The sequence below is a fragment of the Centropristis striata genome, chromosome 6 (genome assembly GCF_030273125.1).
Source record: "Centropristis striata isolate RG_2023a ecotype Rhode Island chromosome 6, C.striata_1.0, whole genome shotgun sequence".
Lineage (NCBI taxonomy): Eukaryota > Metazoa > Chordata > Actinopteri > Perciformes > Serranidae > Centropristis > Centropristis striata.
The window spans coordinates 12,137,622-12,151,447 of record NC_081522.1 but is presented as its reverse complement, the minus strand read 5'-3'; the positions used below and the strand labels follow the sequence as shown (position 1 = coordinate 12,151,447).

Below are 13,826 nucleotides of genomic sequence, written 5' to 3'. Positions count from 1 at the left end.
TGCATGTGGATAGGAGTTATATTTATAGGATATAAAATAATACTTTGCAAATAGACGAAACAATAAAAACATTATAATTCAGACAGTTAGAGCCATGCATTTAAATTAAAAGAAAATGTGTTGAGTTTTTTGTGCTTTGTGCTGGAGAGATGAAGGTATGAAGTTTAGATACAAACCTGCAACTAACACAACTGGCAACTCCATGGAACGCTGGCTACCGCGAGCTCGAAACGTAACAACAGAATTCTCCGCTTAGTTAGCTCGCTAGCGTTGTTAGCAAACAACCGACTTGCGGAGATTCATATACAGGTACCCGGCTCTTTTAAATCAGCCGATACTGGCTTTATACTTTACGTATATCCATGGAAAACTTGTCCTAACGTTTTCTCGTAGTCGACAACCGACTTTATTTTGTGGATTAATGTGGACATAAAAAAAGTGGACAACTCCAGTTGGTCTGTGGCTAAGTTAGTTAGCTAGCTAACTGTAGCGCAGACGCTAGCGTGACTAACGTGACGTCCGCAGGAGAACATTGTGACTTAGAGGAAGGAAGGGAGGAAAGTGATAAGTAGGATCACTGCGCACCTCTGCTTATGCAAAGCTAGCATATTTTTTGGTGTCCTGAGTTCTCGCATTGTGACGCATTAGGAAAAGGTGACTGTCTGTGCAGCCGGTGTGGCATTTAACAGTACTTGGTTAATAAGATTGCTGTGAGTTGGCATAGCTAGCTGTCAACAACAACAGCCCTCTTGGCTAGCTGTATAGCGGACAAGAGCTAGCACGCTAGCCACAAACTTTTAAAGAAGTTGTGTAAGTCCGATCCAGCTATCTTTGGCTGATTTGGGTTAAACGGCAAACCGGTGTTTTAGCTTTTCACTGTCGGGACTATTTTGCTCCGATCCGCTCTAGAAGTAGGGCGACAGGAGAAACTCATGGCATCGGATGTGATTGAGAGTGAAGCGGTGCTGAAGGGTGTAAGTGATATGAATTTGAACAATAGCAGCTCAGATTTTGTCACACCCAGGAGGACTCATGAGGAGCTGGGAAACAGACACACGTCTAGTCCCTCGTCTTCTGGAGTGTCAGGAGAAGGCGACGACGAGGAAATAGACGACTTAGAAAATAGCACAGCTTCCACAGTTGAAAATGGCGAAGAGGCACTTCAAGAGAGTCTTACCAAAACAAGAGGTACGCCACAGGAAAGGACAACTCCAGACAATGAGCTGAAACAGCCCGGAGCAAGAAGTTCTACCCCAGTGAGCCTGCCCCAGCCACGCTCGCCACCTGGACCCCTTGGAAGGTCTGTAGATGTAGATTTTTTTAGGTTTGACCTACACGGTGCCCCCTTTAAAAAATAGCAGCACGTTTCTGGTTTCACCTCTCCATTGCAAAAATGCTGTTCTCCAAGACTACGACACCTTAACCAGATAAATGCCTGTGTTCAAGTGTCTAAGAATGTTTTCCATTGTACTGGATTTGAATGTTGTTTGAGAGGCGAGTAATTATCTAGTACCCAAACCAGTGCTCGTCACCATTATTTGCTGTTTTCAAAACTTAACTGTTTGGCTCAGAATACAAACAGACATTAATTCTAAAAGAGGATGTCATACCATTTCCAAACAGTGTGAGATTCTCATATTTAAAAACTGCCCAGAAAAGCCGGAAAAGTAGAAGCTTGACTGAGTCTGGTATGACATGTATTTCCTCAACATTGCAGAGGTGGTAGACATAATAACAGAAATACCTGTGCAACCTCATTTTATTTTGTCCAGACTAGGATGTTCAAAGCACAATAGAGTTAACTCAGCTCTTTTCTGACTCAATCTAAACAAAAACTAGAAACTATAAGCTTTGGGAAAATGGTATATTACATGGCTATTTTTGGATAGCATGATCCTGTACAGGTGTGACTGTCATTGTCTCACGCCTCTGTAGGTTATAGAAGGCAACATCTTTGGACAGTTTAGCAGCATTACATGCTCGGAGCATATTTCAGCTGACCTTTGACAAACTCATATTTTTGTATGGAAAGGCCCACTGTGCAGATCTGTGGTTGAAATGATAAGGGGGTTTGCTATATATTGTTCTCTGCCTTTTTTAATCTTCGCATGGAATACACATCACTTATATTAACCAAATAATTAGATGTTTAAACTCAGAGAGTTCCACACTCAAGCCGAAAAAAGACCACTTAGACCTTTATCTGACAGGAGCAGATAAGTGTAGATGCTTTTGTAAACAGAACCAGGGGAACTCAGGGCTTTCTTAAAGTGGGTCCAACCAACTTGCACTGTATCGCAGTAATGGAACTAAATTTGAATATGCCATGTTATAGGTGTAAATGAAGAAGAGAATCGTATTGCAAAGATTTTGGCCACAAATATTATTCCTGTCACGATGGATGAAATGATGACCATGAAAACTTCCAAGAAGTTCTCATTAAACATTTTGGTCAAACTTTCTGGTCAGATCTGCAGCTCAATTCAACCCATCAAAACAAAGTGCTTTCTTATTTTTATTATAGTTATTTTATAATCTTTTCCATTGACTCCTTAATGTGGCAGCTTCCCCAACAAACAGCTTGGTCTCCAGTGCATTGTGATTGCCAGGCTTTCTTTTCAGGAAACTGCATTCCTGTGGCACTTCTACCTCTCTCTGTTGCATTTCTCATGTAATGTGGAGATTAGCACTATACATGAGCAAACAGCTAAACTTTTTGAAATGTTGAGTACCAAATGCCCAGAATGTTTTTGTGTCTGGGAGCACAAATACAGTCGTGTATGTGATTAATGCATCAAAGGGAGCTCTGTACAGCAAAGATACAGATACCATGATCAGCATTAGTGAGTGGCCTTATGGTTTATAAACTAAGCCCTTAACACAAGCTTGTAAGCTATTCAAGAAGCCAGTGATCTGATTATGTTGCCAGTTGCAAGCTGAAACCCTTGAGGTGATTCTCGATCAACATGCAGGACTGTGAATTATGTATTGATTAGCAGTGGAATACAAAGCAACTGTCCAGTAGCTGGTACAGCATATCAAATCAAAGCATTTCATTAGTTGCAAAAGGCAATAAGCCCATTTCATCCTTGAGCACCAGGGAACATACTTCTGGGTATGTAAACATAAACAGGGTTCTCACTGACTTGCTGTGATGCAAAGGTGGTTGGAAATTTAAAAAAGACTGTTATTACACTTTATTATATAGTAAGGATTGGACATTTAAGGGCAATCCTAAAAGCCATAGGGACACTTTTCAAACTTTAAAGTGTTCAGTTTTGCACTTAAGTGACTACTTAGTGATTACTTGTTCACCTGTCATGTCATTTGCACTGCAACTAAAACATTAGGTGATACAAACTGAGAAGTAAACTGTATACATTTTGAGTGTCAATAAAGAAGTTGTCAGTAATCTCATTAGCCATTTCACATGAATTTGACAATACATGAAACTTGATCTCTTACCAACAAATGTTAAAACAAATCTTGTAAGACTCATACCTCTGTCGAGGAATTCATATTGTTACATCAGATGTTGATGGGCCACCAGAGGGAAGCAGTACACATTAGTAGAGTTATGTAAATCATATATTGAAACAGATTTAGATGTTATTCTTTTGTTTTGCTCAATTGAATCCTTTAAAATTAAATGAACCTTTTCCAGCACTGTGTTGCATTTTGTCAGCATAGCTTTTGAACAACTTGAGTCAAGTGAATCTATTATCTTGCAGTATTCCAACATTATCACTATCCATATTCACTGTGACGGTTTACATGTAATGCTTTATTCTATTTTGTCTTAGTTTTTTTAGGGGTGCCAGCCAGGTCTCTCTCCTGATATTTATGATAGTTAAGACATAGAGTTGTTGTTTTTTCTTTGTCTTTAGTCTTTGGTCTGTTTGCTTTTTACCAAACCCCACAAAGCATGCATTTACATCATAATTAAATTTCACAATTAAACATACACCCTGCACATGAAACAACACAAGAAGAACACAAGTTTAGTTTCAAAGCAATGTTTTAGGTGCTGACGTATTAACCCAAAAAACAAAAATTGCCCATGACTCCTGGTCTACATTTCCTCAATAATCCTTTGAGGATTGTACAAGTCACAAGCAGCTGTTGTCAAGACAACTAATTATGTGTCTGAGTTTTGTTTGTCACGACTAATCTCTGCTGGCCCTGCTCTTGATCTTCGTACATTTGTAGTACAACAAGGTCTTTTTGCAATTAGAGATCATTACACGGCATAACCTTTTTGTGTTTTCATTCCCAGCCTGGAGCGACAAGAGTCAGTCGCCACAACAGAAGCTCGCTTAAGAATGGAGGGTGTTGAACTTAAGGAAGAGTGGCAAGATGAAGACTTTCCACGGTATTGTCACTCACTTATAATGTTACAAATGATGTATGGATCATGGTTCACAGCTTTTTGTCACGTTTGTGTTTTGAAAATCACACTTACCCTAACCCTGCTGAAGTCATGATGACCTGCTGTTTGACTTAGGCCCTTACCGGAAGAAGAGGAGCTTGAAGATGAGCTTTTTGCCGGAACCTCTGAAGAGATAGACCCTGGTAATGACAAAAGAATAGTAAACAATGCATTTCTGTACAATATTTAAGGAAATGGGCATATGTTTTTAAGTCATTCTTAAATGTGCTGACTGACTTTCAAAATAAAACTGAGAGGGATTGGCTGCACACAGCTCTCACCTGACGTCACAAACAAACACGGAGGTGCCTCAGCCAAAATTATGGCGGCTAGAAATGCCAGCCCTGTTAATGGTGCTGACAATGCTAAAAGAACAGAGGCACAACTCACTTTGTCCAGGGCACCGTGGGAGGGGGCATTGTTATCAGCAGTGCTAACGCTAATAGTGCAACAGAGCTAACAAAGGTACTGGGGGTTATTTCACACTTACCAGGATGTCCTGGTTGATAAAACCGTACTGCACCTTCTGCCTTGACAGTGATATTGGTGGTACAAACAGTGCTAAAGTGTTAATAACGGGCAACAGTGTTGGGAAAACTAACACCGTTTACAGGTGTTTGAACACATCACCCCACTGACGCCCCAACCCACAGTACCAGACCTTGACAGCCTCAACATTCTGAGTTAGTCAACACAAAAGGGTGCCTTTTAACATAGTCTTTTAAGCCTTTTTTAAATTGCTCTTACAAACAATATAACCACTGAGTATTTGGCATGTATTCCAGGTTATGCAATGGATCATGGCAAGAAGGCAAAGAAGAAGCTTGCAGCTCCGGACATCAGTTTAACACTGGACCGCAGCGAAGGTTCTCTTCTCTCTGATGAGCTGGATGAAAGTACAGAGCTGGACCTCGATGACATAGACACACCTTCAGACAACAGCAATGAGTTTGAATGGGAAGGTAAGAACCCTGTATCATATGATGACAATGATTATGTTTTCAGTACTTATGCCGTATTTCCACTGCGTGGTACAACATGGCACTACTCGCGCGCTCTGTTTTGGTTTTCCATTCACAAAAGTTGTGGATAGTAGCTGGTCCTTTTTATGCACCACTTCAAGCAAGCTGAGGTTCTATCTAGCACTGGAAAACAAACTAAAGAGAGATGGTCCTGGTTCCAAAAGTGAGCCAAGCAGAGCCGTACCATGCAGTGGAAACCCTGTTTGTTCAAGTTTGTTTTATCGATACTGAAAGAGTACAGCTTAGATTGACCTGATGAGGTGGGAGGTGCACAGATGCTTTCAAATTGGACCCAGATGAAGTCCACGGTCATGTAATTTATGTATGAAAAAATGTAGCCTTCTTCAGGTTATTTGTTGGCCTGTAAGACAGAAGCAGATGTGTTATCAAATGAGTGTTTTTTTCTTCCCTTTTTTATCAATGTGGTAATCCTTTTTTGAGCATCAGACAAGTCTTTTTTCCCCTGGTTCTTGGATCCATTGGCGTTTTCTTTCCTGATTGTACAGGTTTAGTTAGGCAGCTGACTGCTTTAAATGTAGTTAAAATGTGTTTTGTTGTTTTTGTGTTTCCACACTGCTGCCTTCCTCTTTTTCACTTGGAAGAATTGTTTCCGTTCTCAGCCTGGAAACAGGCTGCAGGCCAGCAACAGGTTTCTCTCTTCCTTGTGGTAAGGTCTCTTGGACAGCCCCCCTTCTGCTCAGCCAACCACGAGTCAATCAACTCCTATTGTCCAGATTATGTTTTGTCTCAGTTGTCCGAACAAATCATTTGGAGTTTGTGTTTCATACATTTCATTTTCAGTTTAATGTTTTTGTGCATGACATTTTTCTTTTTCTTAAAATTTTCCTGCATTTGAGGAAACAATTAGTTGCAACTTGTCAGTTAAGAAGAAGTTTCATCAGCAGTAGTATTAGCCATTTAAACATTTGCAAAAGTGCTAGTTAGCTATTAGTCATTCACTGTCATATTGTACAAAATATCACAGGAAATTACACAAAAGCTAATAGATTATAGCATAATAAAAATGAAGAATGATTGAATTTAGCCTTTAATTGGAGACATATTACATGTGGCATTTTACCACTTAAATGATTTATTCAGGAGATGATTTCATAAACATTTTAGCTGGCATTTCCATGCAAAAATCTGTGTGCGTGAATGAGAAGAAGAAAGAGATTAATATGTATAGCGCAGAAATGGGCTGCTCACAGAGAGATCCTTATAAAAGTGTCTTAATATGATTTGGTTTCACTTTTCACATACTCTTCTATTCTGCTTATTGCATGCTTGACATACGTGATCACTTTAACATTTTACGTGACGTCTGCATGAAGCACTGAATTAGGCACTGCACATCATGAAGCTATACATTCTACAAAAGACGCACAGAAGACCTTTCAGCGTGTTGGTTTGACACATTGATTTGTCATGCAGGGAACAATTATGGGGTTTCCCCTCACGAAATTGTATCATGTAAATGGTAACCTCCAGTGAAAGGGGGACATGGAAGCTAAGATGTGATTGTTGGTGTTGATTCTACAAGAAAGCATGCCATCAGGATGCAAAGATAGAAACAAAAAAATAAATATAATGCATGTATAAAATGCATGAGATTGAAAAGTTTGATTGTAAACATTAAATAAATGATTTGATCAATTTCTGATTTGATAACATCAGACGGCTCTCACTTCCATCTAAACTGTGGGTTTAAGACGTCTCATCTCCTCCTTTTTAGATGATCTCCCCAAGCCGAAAACCACAGAACTTCTACAGAAGGGCGTGGAGTCAGTGCAGGAGTACGCTGCCTCGGATGAGAGGGAGGAGGGTCGACGCTGGAGGGTGTTTCGTATTGGAGACCAGGAACACAGAGTGGACATGAAGGCCATTGAACCTTACAAGAGAGTTATTAGCCATGGAGGTCAGTGACATTGTGACATTTCCTTGTTCCTTGATCAACAAGCTGTTTTACATTTATATCCCACATAATATGAAATAAAAAAACAGTCATGACTGTGAAAGTGGTTTTCTTATACTGAAACATCAATTTTTCATGTTTGATATTTCACTGCAGGTTACTATGGAGACGGCTTGAATGCCATAATTGTGTTCGCTGTGTGCTTTATGCCTGAAAGCAATCAACCAAATTACAGATACATCATGGACAATTTATTCAAGTGAGTGTTTATTTAATATCTCCTGGCCTTGTGAGCATTCATTTCAGAACCGGTGCTTATGGGATTTCCCCCTTTTTTTTTTTTTTTTAAATTCCTGCAGGTATGTCATCGGCACGCTGGAGCTTTTGGTTGCCGAGAACTATATGATTGTGTATTTGAATGGAGCAACCTCTCGGAAAAAGATGCCCACTGTCGGCTGGCTCAGAAAGTGTTATCAGCAGATTGATAGGAGGTCAGTGAGAGATACAGAGGCATCAGGCTAATCCAAAGAACAGCATCAGCATATGTAATACACTTTTTCTTACTCTTTTTTTATTTTTCTATTTTTACAGGTTAAGGAAGAACTTGAAGTCTTTGATAATTGTACATCCCTCTTGGTTTATTCGCACCCTGCTGGCACTCACAAAACCTTTCATAAGGTAACTTTAATGTTTGGGATTGTTAGAATAATGAAATTAAGTTGTTTTTTTCCTGGAAACTCCTAATTCTGACATTTCCTGCTCCACAGCTCCAAATTTAGTCAGAAAATCAAGTATGTGTTCAGCTTGACAGACCTTGCAGAACTGGTTCCGATGGAGTATGTGTCCATACCAGATTGTATCAAACAGTAAGTATGCTCAATATAACGCATCATAAGTTTACATGTCCGGGGGGTTCTGGGTTGAGGCTAGCATCAAGACCTGTGTGGCTCAGGAGATTTTGCAGCTGTGCAGCGGAGTGGCTTATCAAGTCCTCACAAAACTTGGTACAAAATCGAATTAACCAAGTCTTTTGATGTGCCTTGCTGGTATACTAGGTATTCTAGTAAAGTTTTGTGTGTACACAGTATCAGCTCTGACTGATCCTGTAGAATTTGGTTCATTTCATCAGTAGGTGGTGCTACAGCAACATTCTGCTTGTCCTTTGTGGTCAGTGTAGATTAGATGTCGGTGCTTATGAGTCTGACTCACTTGGAGTTTTTCGCAATTCGTCTTTGTTAAAAGTCAGAATATTCCCGAGTATGATATAGGAATTTGCCAAAATCAGGTACACTGCCTGCCTATACGAATGACTGTCTTACTGGAACTTCTGCTGAAGAAGAGGTCCAAATGTAGATTACCAATATCTTTTGTAAAATACTCCTTTAAAGCCTTGTATAACCTTGTGCATTACAACTGTGAGCATTACAGAAAAAAATAGCATCTAGATAATTTTGTCCTTTAAACGGCTTTAAAAGAACACATTTCATGATTTCCTCATGTTAACCTTTGCTGGTATGCATAACTTTTGAGCTCATGCTGAGAGATGGCTCGTCTTGTGTTTTTCCTTGCTGTGACTTACCCTGAGGCGGGTCTTCTATCAAATGTGGCATTTGAAAAGACTTCAGCACAAATACTCATTTTATCAAATGTTTTTGCTCTTTTGGATGTCTGGTTGCTGTTGGCTGTGTAATTCTCCTTTCCTTAACTCCTTTCCTTCCCTGCCCCCTCTTAAGGTTTGACGACGAAAAAAATAAGAAAAGCTGTAAAAGGTATATGCACTTTCACCCAGGGTCAGTCTGTCAGCATTCTGTTATTCTTGCATTTCACAAAACTAACAACAAAATGATCTGTTGGCTTTCAGAAATGCACCAATACACCTCATTCTCTGCCGCGTGTTTGTAGTCTGATGATTTGCTTTTGCCTTCTGGCCAAAATTAACAACTTTGCTCCCCAAACGTCCCACATTTCCCTCCCGGCAGATTCAGAACATTCCCTTAAAAGCAGGCTGAGAAGCTGTCTGATTGATTTCCAAAAATAGGTGCCTTGGTGATTGTTTAACCAACTAAATCCCATTTCTGAGCCAATTTTGTAAAGTTTAATGAAGTTTAACCAGGTACAGCCAATTCTTGTGAAAGGTTTTTTTTTTTAATTATTGCTTTAAAGTAACATCAGCTGTCTGTATGTGGTTTAAAATGTTCAATGTGATAATCACTACTGGATTTTATGTCAACAACAAGTTAGAGCAGTTTTGAGGTAAATAATTGCATTTCTGCTTTCTGATATTAAAGTTGAGGCATCAAGTAGCACTTACATGCATGTCTTTTTAAAAAAACAGGTTTGGATTTTAATGTGGTTTATGTTGGGTAAGTTTGTTCATGTTTGTACGACTGAATTGGGTGGAATTACAAGGAAGGAGCCTGTCTTAGTCACTGTGGTTTTTTGGTTGCACTGTAACCATGTCCTCACATGGTTCCCCTCAGTAACCCCTCACTGAACACTCGGCTTGTCCACTCTCACAGCTCTTTGCATGACTCACTGCACTCCCTGCTGATGTTTAGTAACTGCCACAAACTGCCACTTTGTCAGCGTTGCTTATGCACACAGAAATCTTCGGCTCAGTACTGATAAGTAGTCAGGTTATTAATTAGCGGATAGATTGTGGCATGTTACAACATTAGAACTGTAATAATGGTTGTAGAAGAGACTCTGTTTTGTGAATGCAACACTGCCACAATTAGCTGCACTTGTGTTATTAGCAGCACGAGATCCTAAGTGGATCGGCAAACTTGCAAGAAAAATGCACTAAAACTTCACACATTGCAGTGACCGTATCTGCAATAATTGCACATTTTAAGCGCAAAGGTTGCACAAATCACATGGGTATAGATTTTATTAGAAAACAAAAAATGCATAAGGTGTATACATTTTCTTTTTGTACAACATTTTTAACTATTTGCAGTGCATGCTGCAGATAATGTGCCCTAACATGGATTTTGGTCTTCTGCTGTACATATTACAAATACAAATTAGTGCATTTGTCTTGCAAGGTTTCAGGGGGAGGGAAGAACCTCATGATGATACAACTGTTGGTATTGCCTAGATATTGAAAGAGCTTTCAGTAGAAAGAGCATGGATAATATCAGGCATTTATTTGTATGCTGAAAATAAGACTGGTAAGTGGAGAAAAACAAATAAATGTAAATACTCTCATACAAATGATTCCCTTTGTAATGGGGAAAGGGCAACAGTCACATTTCAGGATGTGATTATATGAAATGTGTATTTCATATAATAAATGTGCATTACATTATAATGCATTGTAGTAACCTGATGAATTTGTCTGCAGAATCGACCAGGACATGCATGGCAAAGTGGAGATCGCAGCTGCTGCTGTTCCAGAGTGACCCTGCAACATGTGGAGGAGGAGATCTTATGTTTGTGTTCTGGGGGCAACGTGACTGAAGACTAAAGCTCTGCGCATCAACAAAGTGCCTTTCTGAAACTATGCTGCCTGTTACATCGTGGGACTTTTTACAACTTGATCTTTTTTCCACATGCTGTCTGAAACCTTGATCTTTTTTTCCTTTTTTTAATTTACTGCCTATATATCATGTCAAAGTTAGCTTATTGGTGTTTCCTAGTTACTGGTGTATCTACACGTTATTTAAGGCACTCTGTTACAAATGGTTGATGCATGTTCTGCTTTATTACATTTAAATATATATTTATATTCAAAGGGTGACAAAGGAGAGAAATTAATATATTTTTATGGTTGCTCTGATTTTTAAACTGCATTTTAGGTCACTGACCCATAAAGTGGCATTTTCATAGAACAAGTTTTGACAGCACCTTTTTTCACTGTTCACTGCTGATGTTCTCTATCAAAATCCTGCCTGGGGAAAATAAAGTTTTATTTTTTGTCCCTCACTTGAATGTGCCCTCTGACTTATGGAGGGAGAACATTTTGTGAGAACAACAATCTGAAACGAAGATGTAGGTCTTAATGTAACAATTCCTCCAAGTAAAGTCATTGAACCACATCATTGTTTTGTATTATTTATTGTATTTAATACCGGTGCAGTGGTGACAAGATAGATAGAGCTATAGATGTATAGCTATAGATAGAGCTGGCACTACAAAAGTATATGTATTATATGACAAAACACCAAAAGCAAAATTCAAATATTCACTAAATTGCTATAGGTACTGTTATTCCATTCCACTCAGGATCCACTAGATGGCACCACAATTACACATTTCATTGAAATCATAGATAAGTATATGAATACAATATAAGAAATTACATAACAGGACCCATATCAGTATCTTGACAGAATATACACAGAATAAAACATTACAATATACTGACAGTAACCTTAACATCAACAGAGTCATTTTATTTATTTAATTTTAGTTGAAAATCCCCAGCAATATAAAATACATCAATGTTTTCTATAAAATTACCCTTGGTAACACTGGTAAGGGTACATGAAATAATTCATTTTCACGTTTTTCAAAATTGAATTTGAAATGTAATGATTAACTAAGCAATACTTTTTTTATGACGTCATCATGCTTGTGTCCCTTTAAATAAAGCTGGCCCTTGTGTGTATTTAGGCATACATTATGGGGGGAAATAAATCATATCTACATATAACATCATTTCAATTATCGATAGTAGTTTGGAAAATAGAAGTTGTATCCCATAGTATTATTAAAGTGCACAAAGCATTTAAGATAACTCAAATACAATACAAATTACCAACTTTGATAATTTACAGCTAAAAATGTAACATTTGCACCATGTCATAAAAAGAAATAACATTTTCTTAACAAAGACACATTGTCCAATAGTTAATCACACCATGTTTATATTATGTGTATTATTATGTTTATATATATATATATATATAAAGTTTGTTTGAGGGGTCACAGAAATAATTGATTCATAAGCAGCATATAGTTAAGTCACCGGATGCACTGTTGCTTTAATAAATTATATTTTACATTTTTAGAGATTATAAGCTTTACAAAACGGTGAAACTTGGATCTGTTAACAGTGGATCACGCCCTAAAGCTTTGACACGCAGATATGACTCCATGCATCTAATTGCAATATCATCAACAGCAGGATCAAACTTATTTGCAAAGAGTTGTTGTTGTCTCAGCAGCCATGGGAGGTCACCAGCTCCGTACACACAAACTGCTCTTCTGTAAACACCGGTGCAAGGATAGTAGGGGGCTCCTTTTTCCACATCTCCAGCTAAATAGCTCCACTTCACCACACGAGCAAAGGATTGCATGTCTGACACATCGTACTTGCTGTTTGCAGGCGTGGATCCAGGAACAGAGTGCATCCTCTGTAGAGTGGCCCACAGGTGCTCATCAGGGCTGAATGTGTCCTTCTCCCACTCCAGAAGCTGCTGAACCTCTCTGTCCTGCATCACATGTTTCACAAAGGCTCTTGTGACTATAAAGTAAGCATTTCCTGTGAACATGGGGCTGCTAATAGGTGGAGGACTTTTCTTCACATTTGTCTGGCTGATTGTGTTAGTTACATTGAAATGATACAGCCAACGGGTTTTTTTGTAGTCATTTGTGGCCTCACTCTCCATGCTGTTCCTCCCATTGAGGGTCTTCAGTGTCTGAACCATCTCTCTGTTGGTTTTGATGGGGAAGTCTGTCCCACAGGTGTTAAGCAGGTACCTCCACTGGACCTGTGAGTTCAGCAGATCTTTCATGCAGTTCAAATCTGCCTGCACTCGGGACCATGAGGCATAGACCACTCTTTCTAATCTACTGGCTATAAACACATTAGGAAAGCAGGAAACAATTCCCTTCACAGCCTTCTGAAATTCTTCCGAGGATTTCTGGTCCACATGCACACAGTAGATGTTCTGAGGAGCGTAAACAGCTCGTAGAAGTCTCTCAAACATCTCAGTCTTGTCATGGATCACCATGGAGTAGGCAATGGGAAAATCCTCCTCCTCTTTACTGAGAGGCACTGTAATAAAGCCTCTCTTCTCAATGTAAGATGGACAGTCCTTTGTCATGTTGAGATAAAAGTCCTCAGATAAAAGATTCTGTCTTTTCCTGGACACCAGAAGCATTTCTAATTCGACATGCTTGCCCTCTGTGTCTCCACCGATGATAGCCGAGCAGCCAGGCAGGTCAGCAGAGAACTGAAGTGGTATTCTGAGTTCAGGCAATGACTGCCTGTTTGAGCCAGTTTCCCAAAGGACAAAAGAAAGGATCATACCAATGAAGATGAGAGAGAGGGTCCTCAGCATTCGCAGCTTCAACAACCTTGAAAAAGCCATTTCCTTGCTTTAGAGGACTGCTGGTCAACGGTTAACCACTGCCGAGTGCTTTTATTTAATGAACAGAAGCTAAATCAGCCCACTTAAAAGGTGTGGTCAAATTAAGGTGTGGACGTCATGGTGGGAAGGGACTCTCTGTT

The 13,826-nt window shown here is 39.3% G+C and overlaps 2 protein-coding genes across 6 annotated transcripts; one reads left to right on the top strand and one right to left on the bottom strand.

Annotated features, from left to right (window-relative positions):
• The first annotated feature begins 233 nt into the window (after positions 1-233).
• On the top strand, positions 234-11,401 carry bnip2 (BCL2 interacting protein 2). 5 transcript variants are annotated; one of them, XM_059335304.1, is made up of 12 exons: positions 236-1,300; positions 4,277-4,372; positions 4,505-4,572; positions 5,215-5,391; positions 7,187-7,369; positions 7,523-7,625; positions 7,726-7,857; positions 7,958-8,044; positions 8,134-8,232; positions 9,100-9,135; positions 9,702-9,729; positions 10,713-11,401. In XM_059335304.1, the coding sequence occupies exons 1-11, from the start codon at positions 933-935 to the stop codon at positions 9,712-9,714; spliced, it is 1,362 nt and encodes a 453-aa protein (XP_059191287.1). In that variant the 5' UTR covers positions 236-932; the 3' UTR covers positions 9,715-9,729; positions 10,713-11,401. The 5 variants fall into 5 exon arrangements, 4 of the variants coding, with proteins under 4 accessions (XP_059191285.1, XP_059191284.1, XP_059191287.1 ...); XR_009394556.1 differs by having other exon boundaries at positions 234-1,300; positions 9,100-9,729; XM_059335302.1 differs by lacking the exon at positions 9,702-9,729 and having other exon boundaries at positions 235-1,300.
• A 992-nt stretch (positions 11,402-12,393) lies between these two features.
• gcnt3 (glucosaminyl (N-acetyl) transferase 3, mucin type) lies at positions 12,394-13,686 on the bottom strand. The gene has a single exon (XM_059334847.1). It carries the CDS (start codon positions 13,684-13,686, stop codon positions 12,394-12,396), a length of 1,293 nt encoding a protein of 430 aa, XP_059190830.1.
• Positions 13,687-13,826: the final 140 nt, after the last annotated feature.

Excerpts from the sequence above, each read along its gene's own strand:
- gcnt3 (XM_059334847.1), bottom strand. The coding sequence starts at position 13,686 with ATGGCTTTTTCAAGGTTGTTGAAGCTGCGAATGCTGAGGACCCTCTCT.
- bnip2 (XM_059335301.1), top strand. The coding sequence starts at position 933 with ATGGCATCGGATGTGATTGAGAGTGAAGCGGTGCTGAAGGGTGTAAGT. Across the intron at positions 4,573-5,214 it reads CTCTGAAGAGATAGACCCTG|GTTATGCAATGGATCATGGC; the intron begins GTAATGACAAAA and ends CATGTATTCCAG. Across the intron at positions 8,233-9,099 it reads ATACCAGATTGTATCAAACA|GTTTGACGACGAAAAAAATA; the intron begins GTAAGTATGCTC and ends CCCCCTCTTAAG.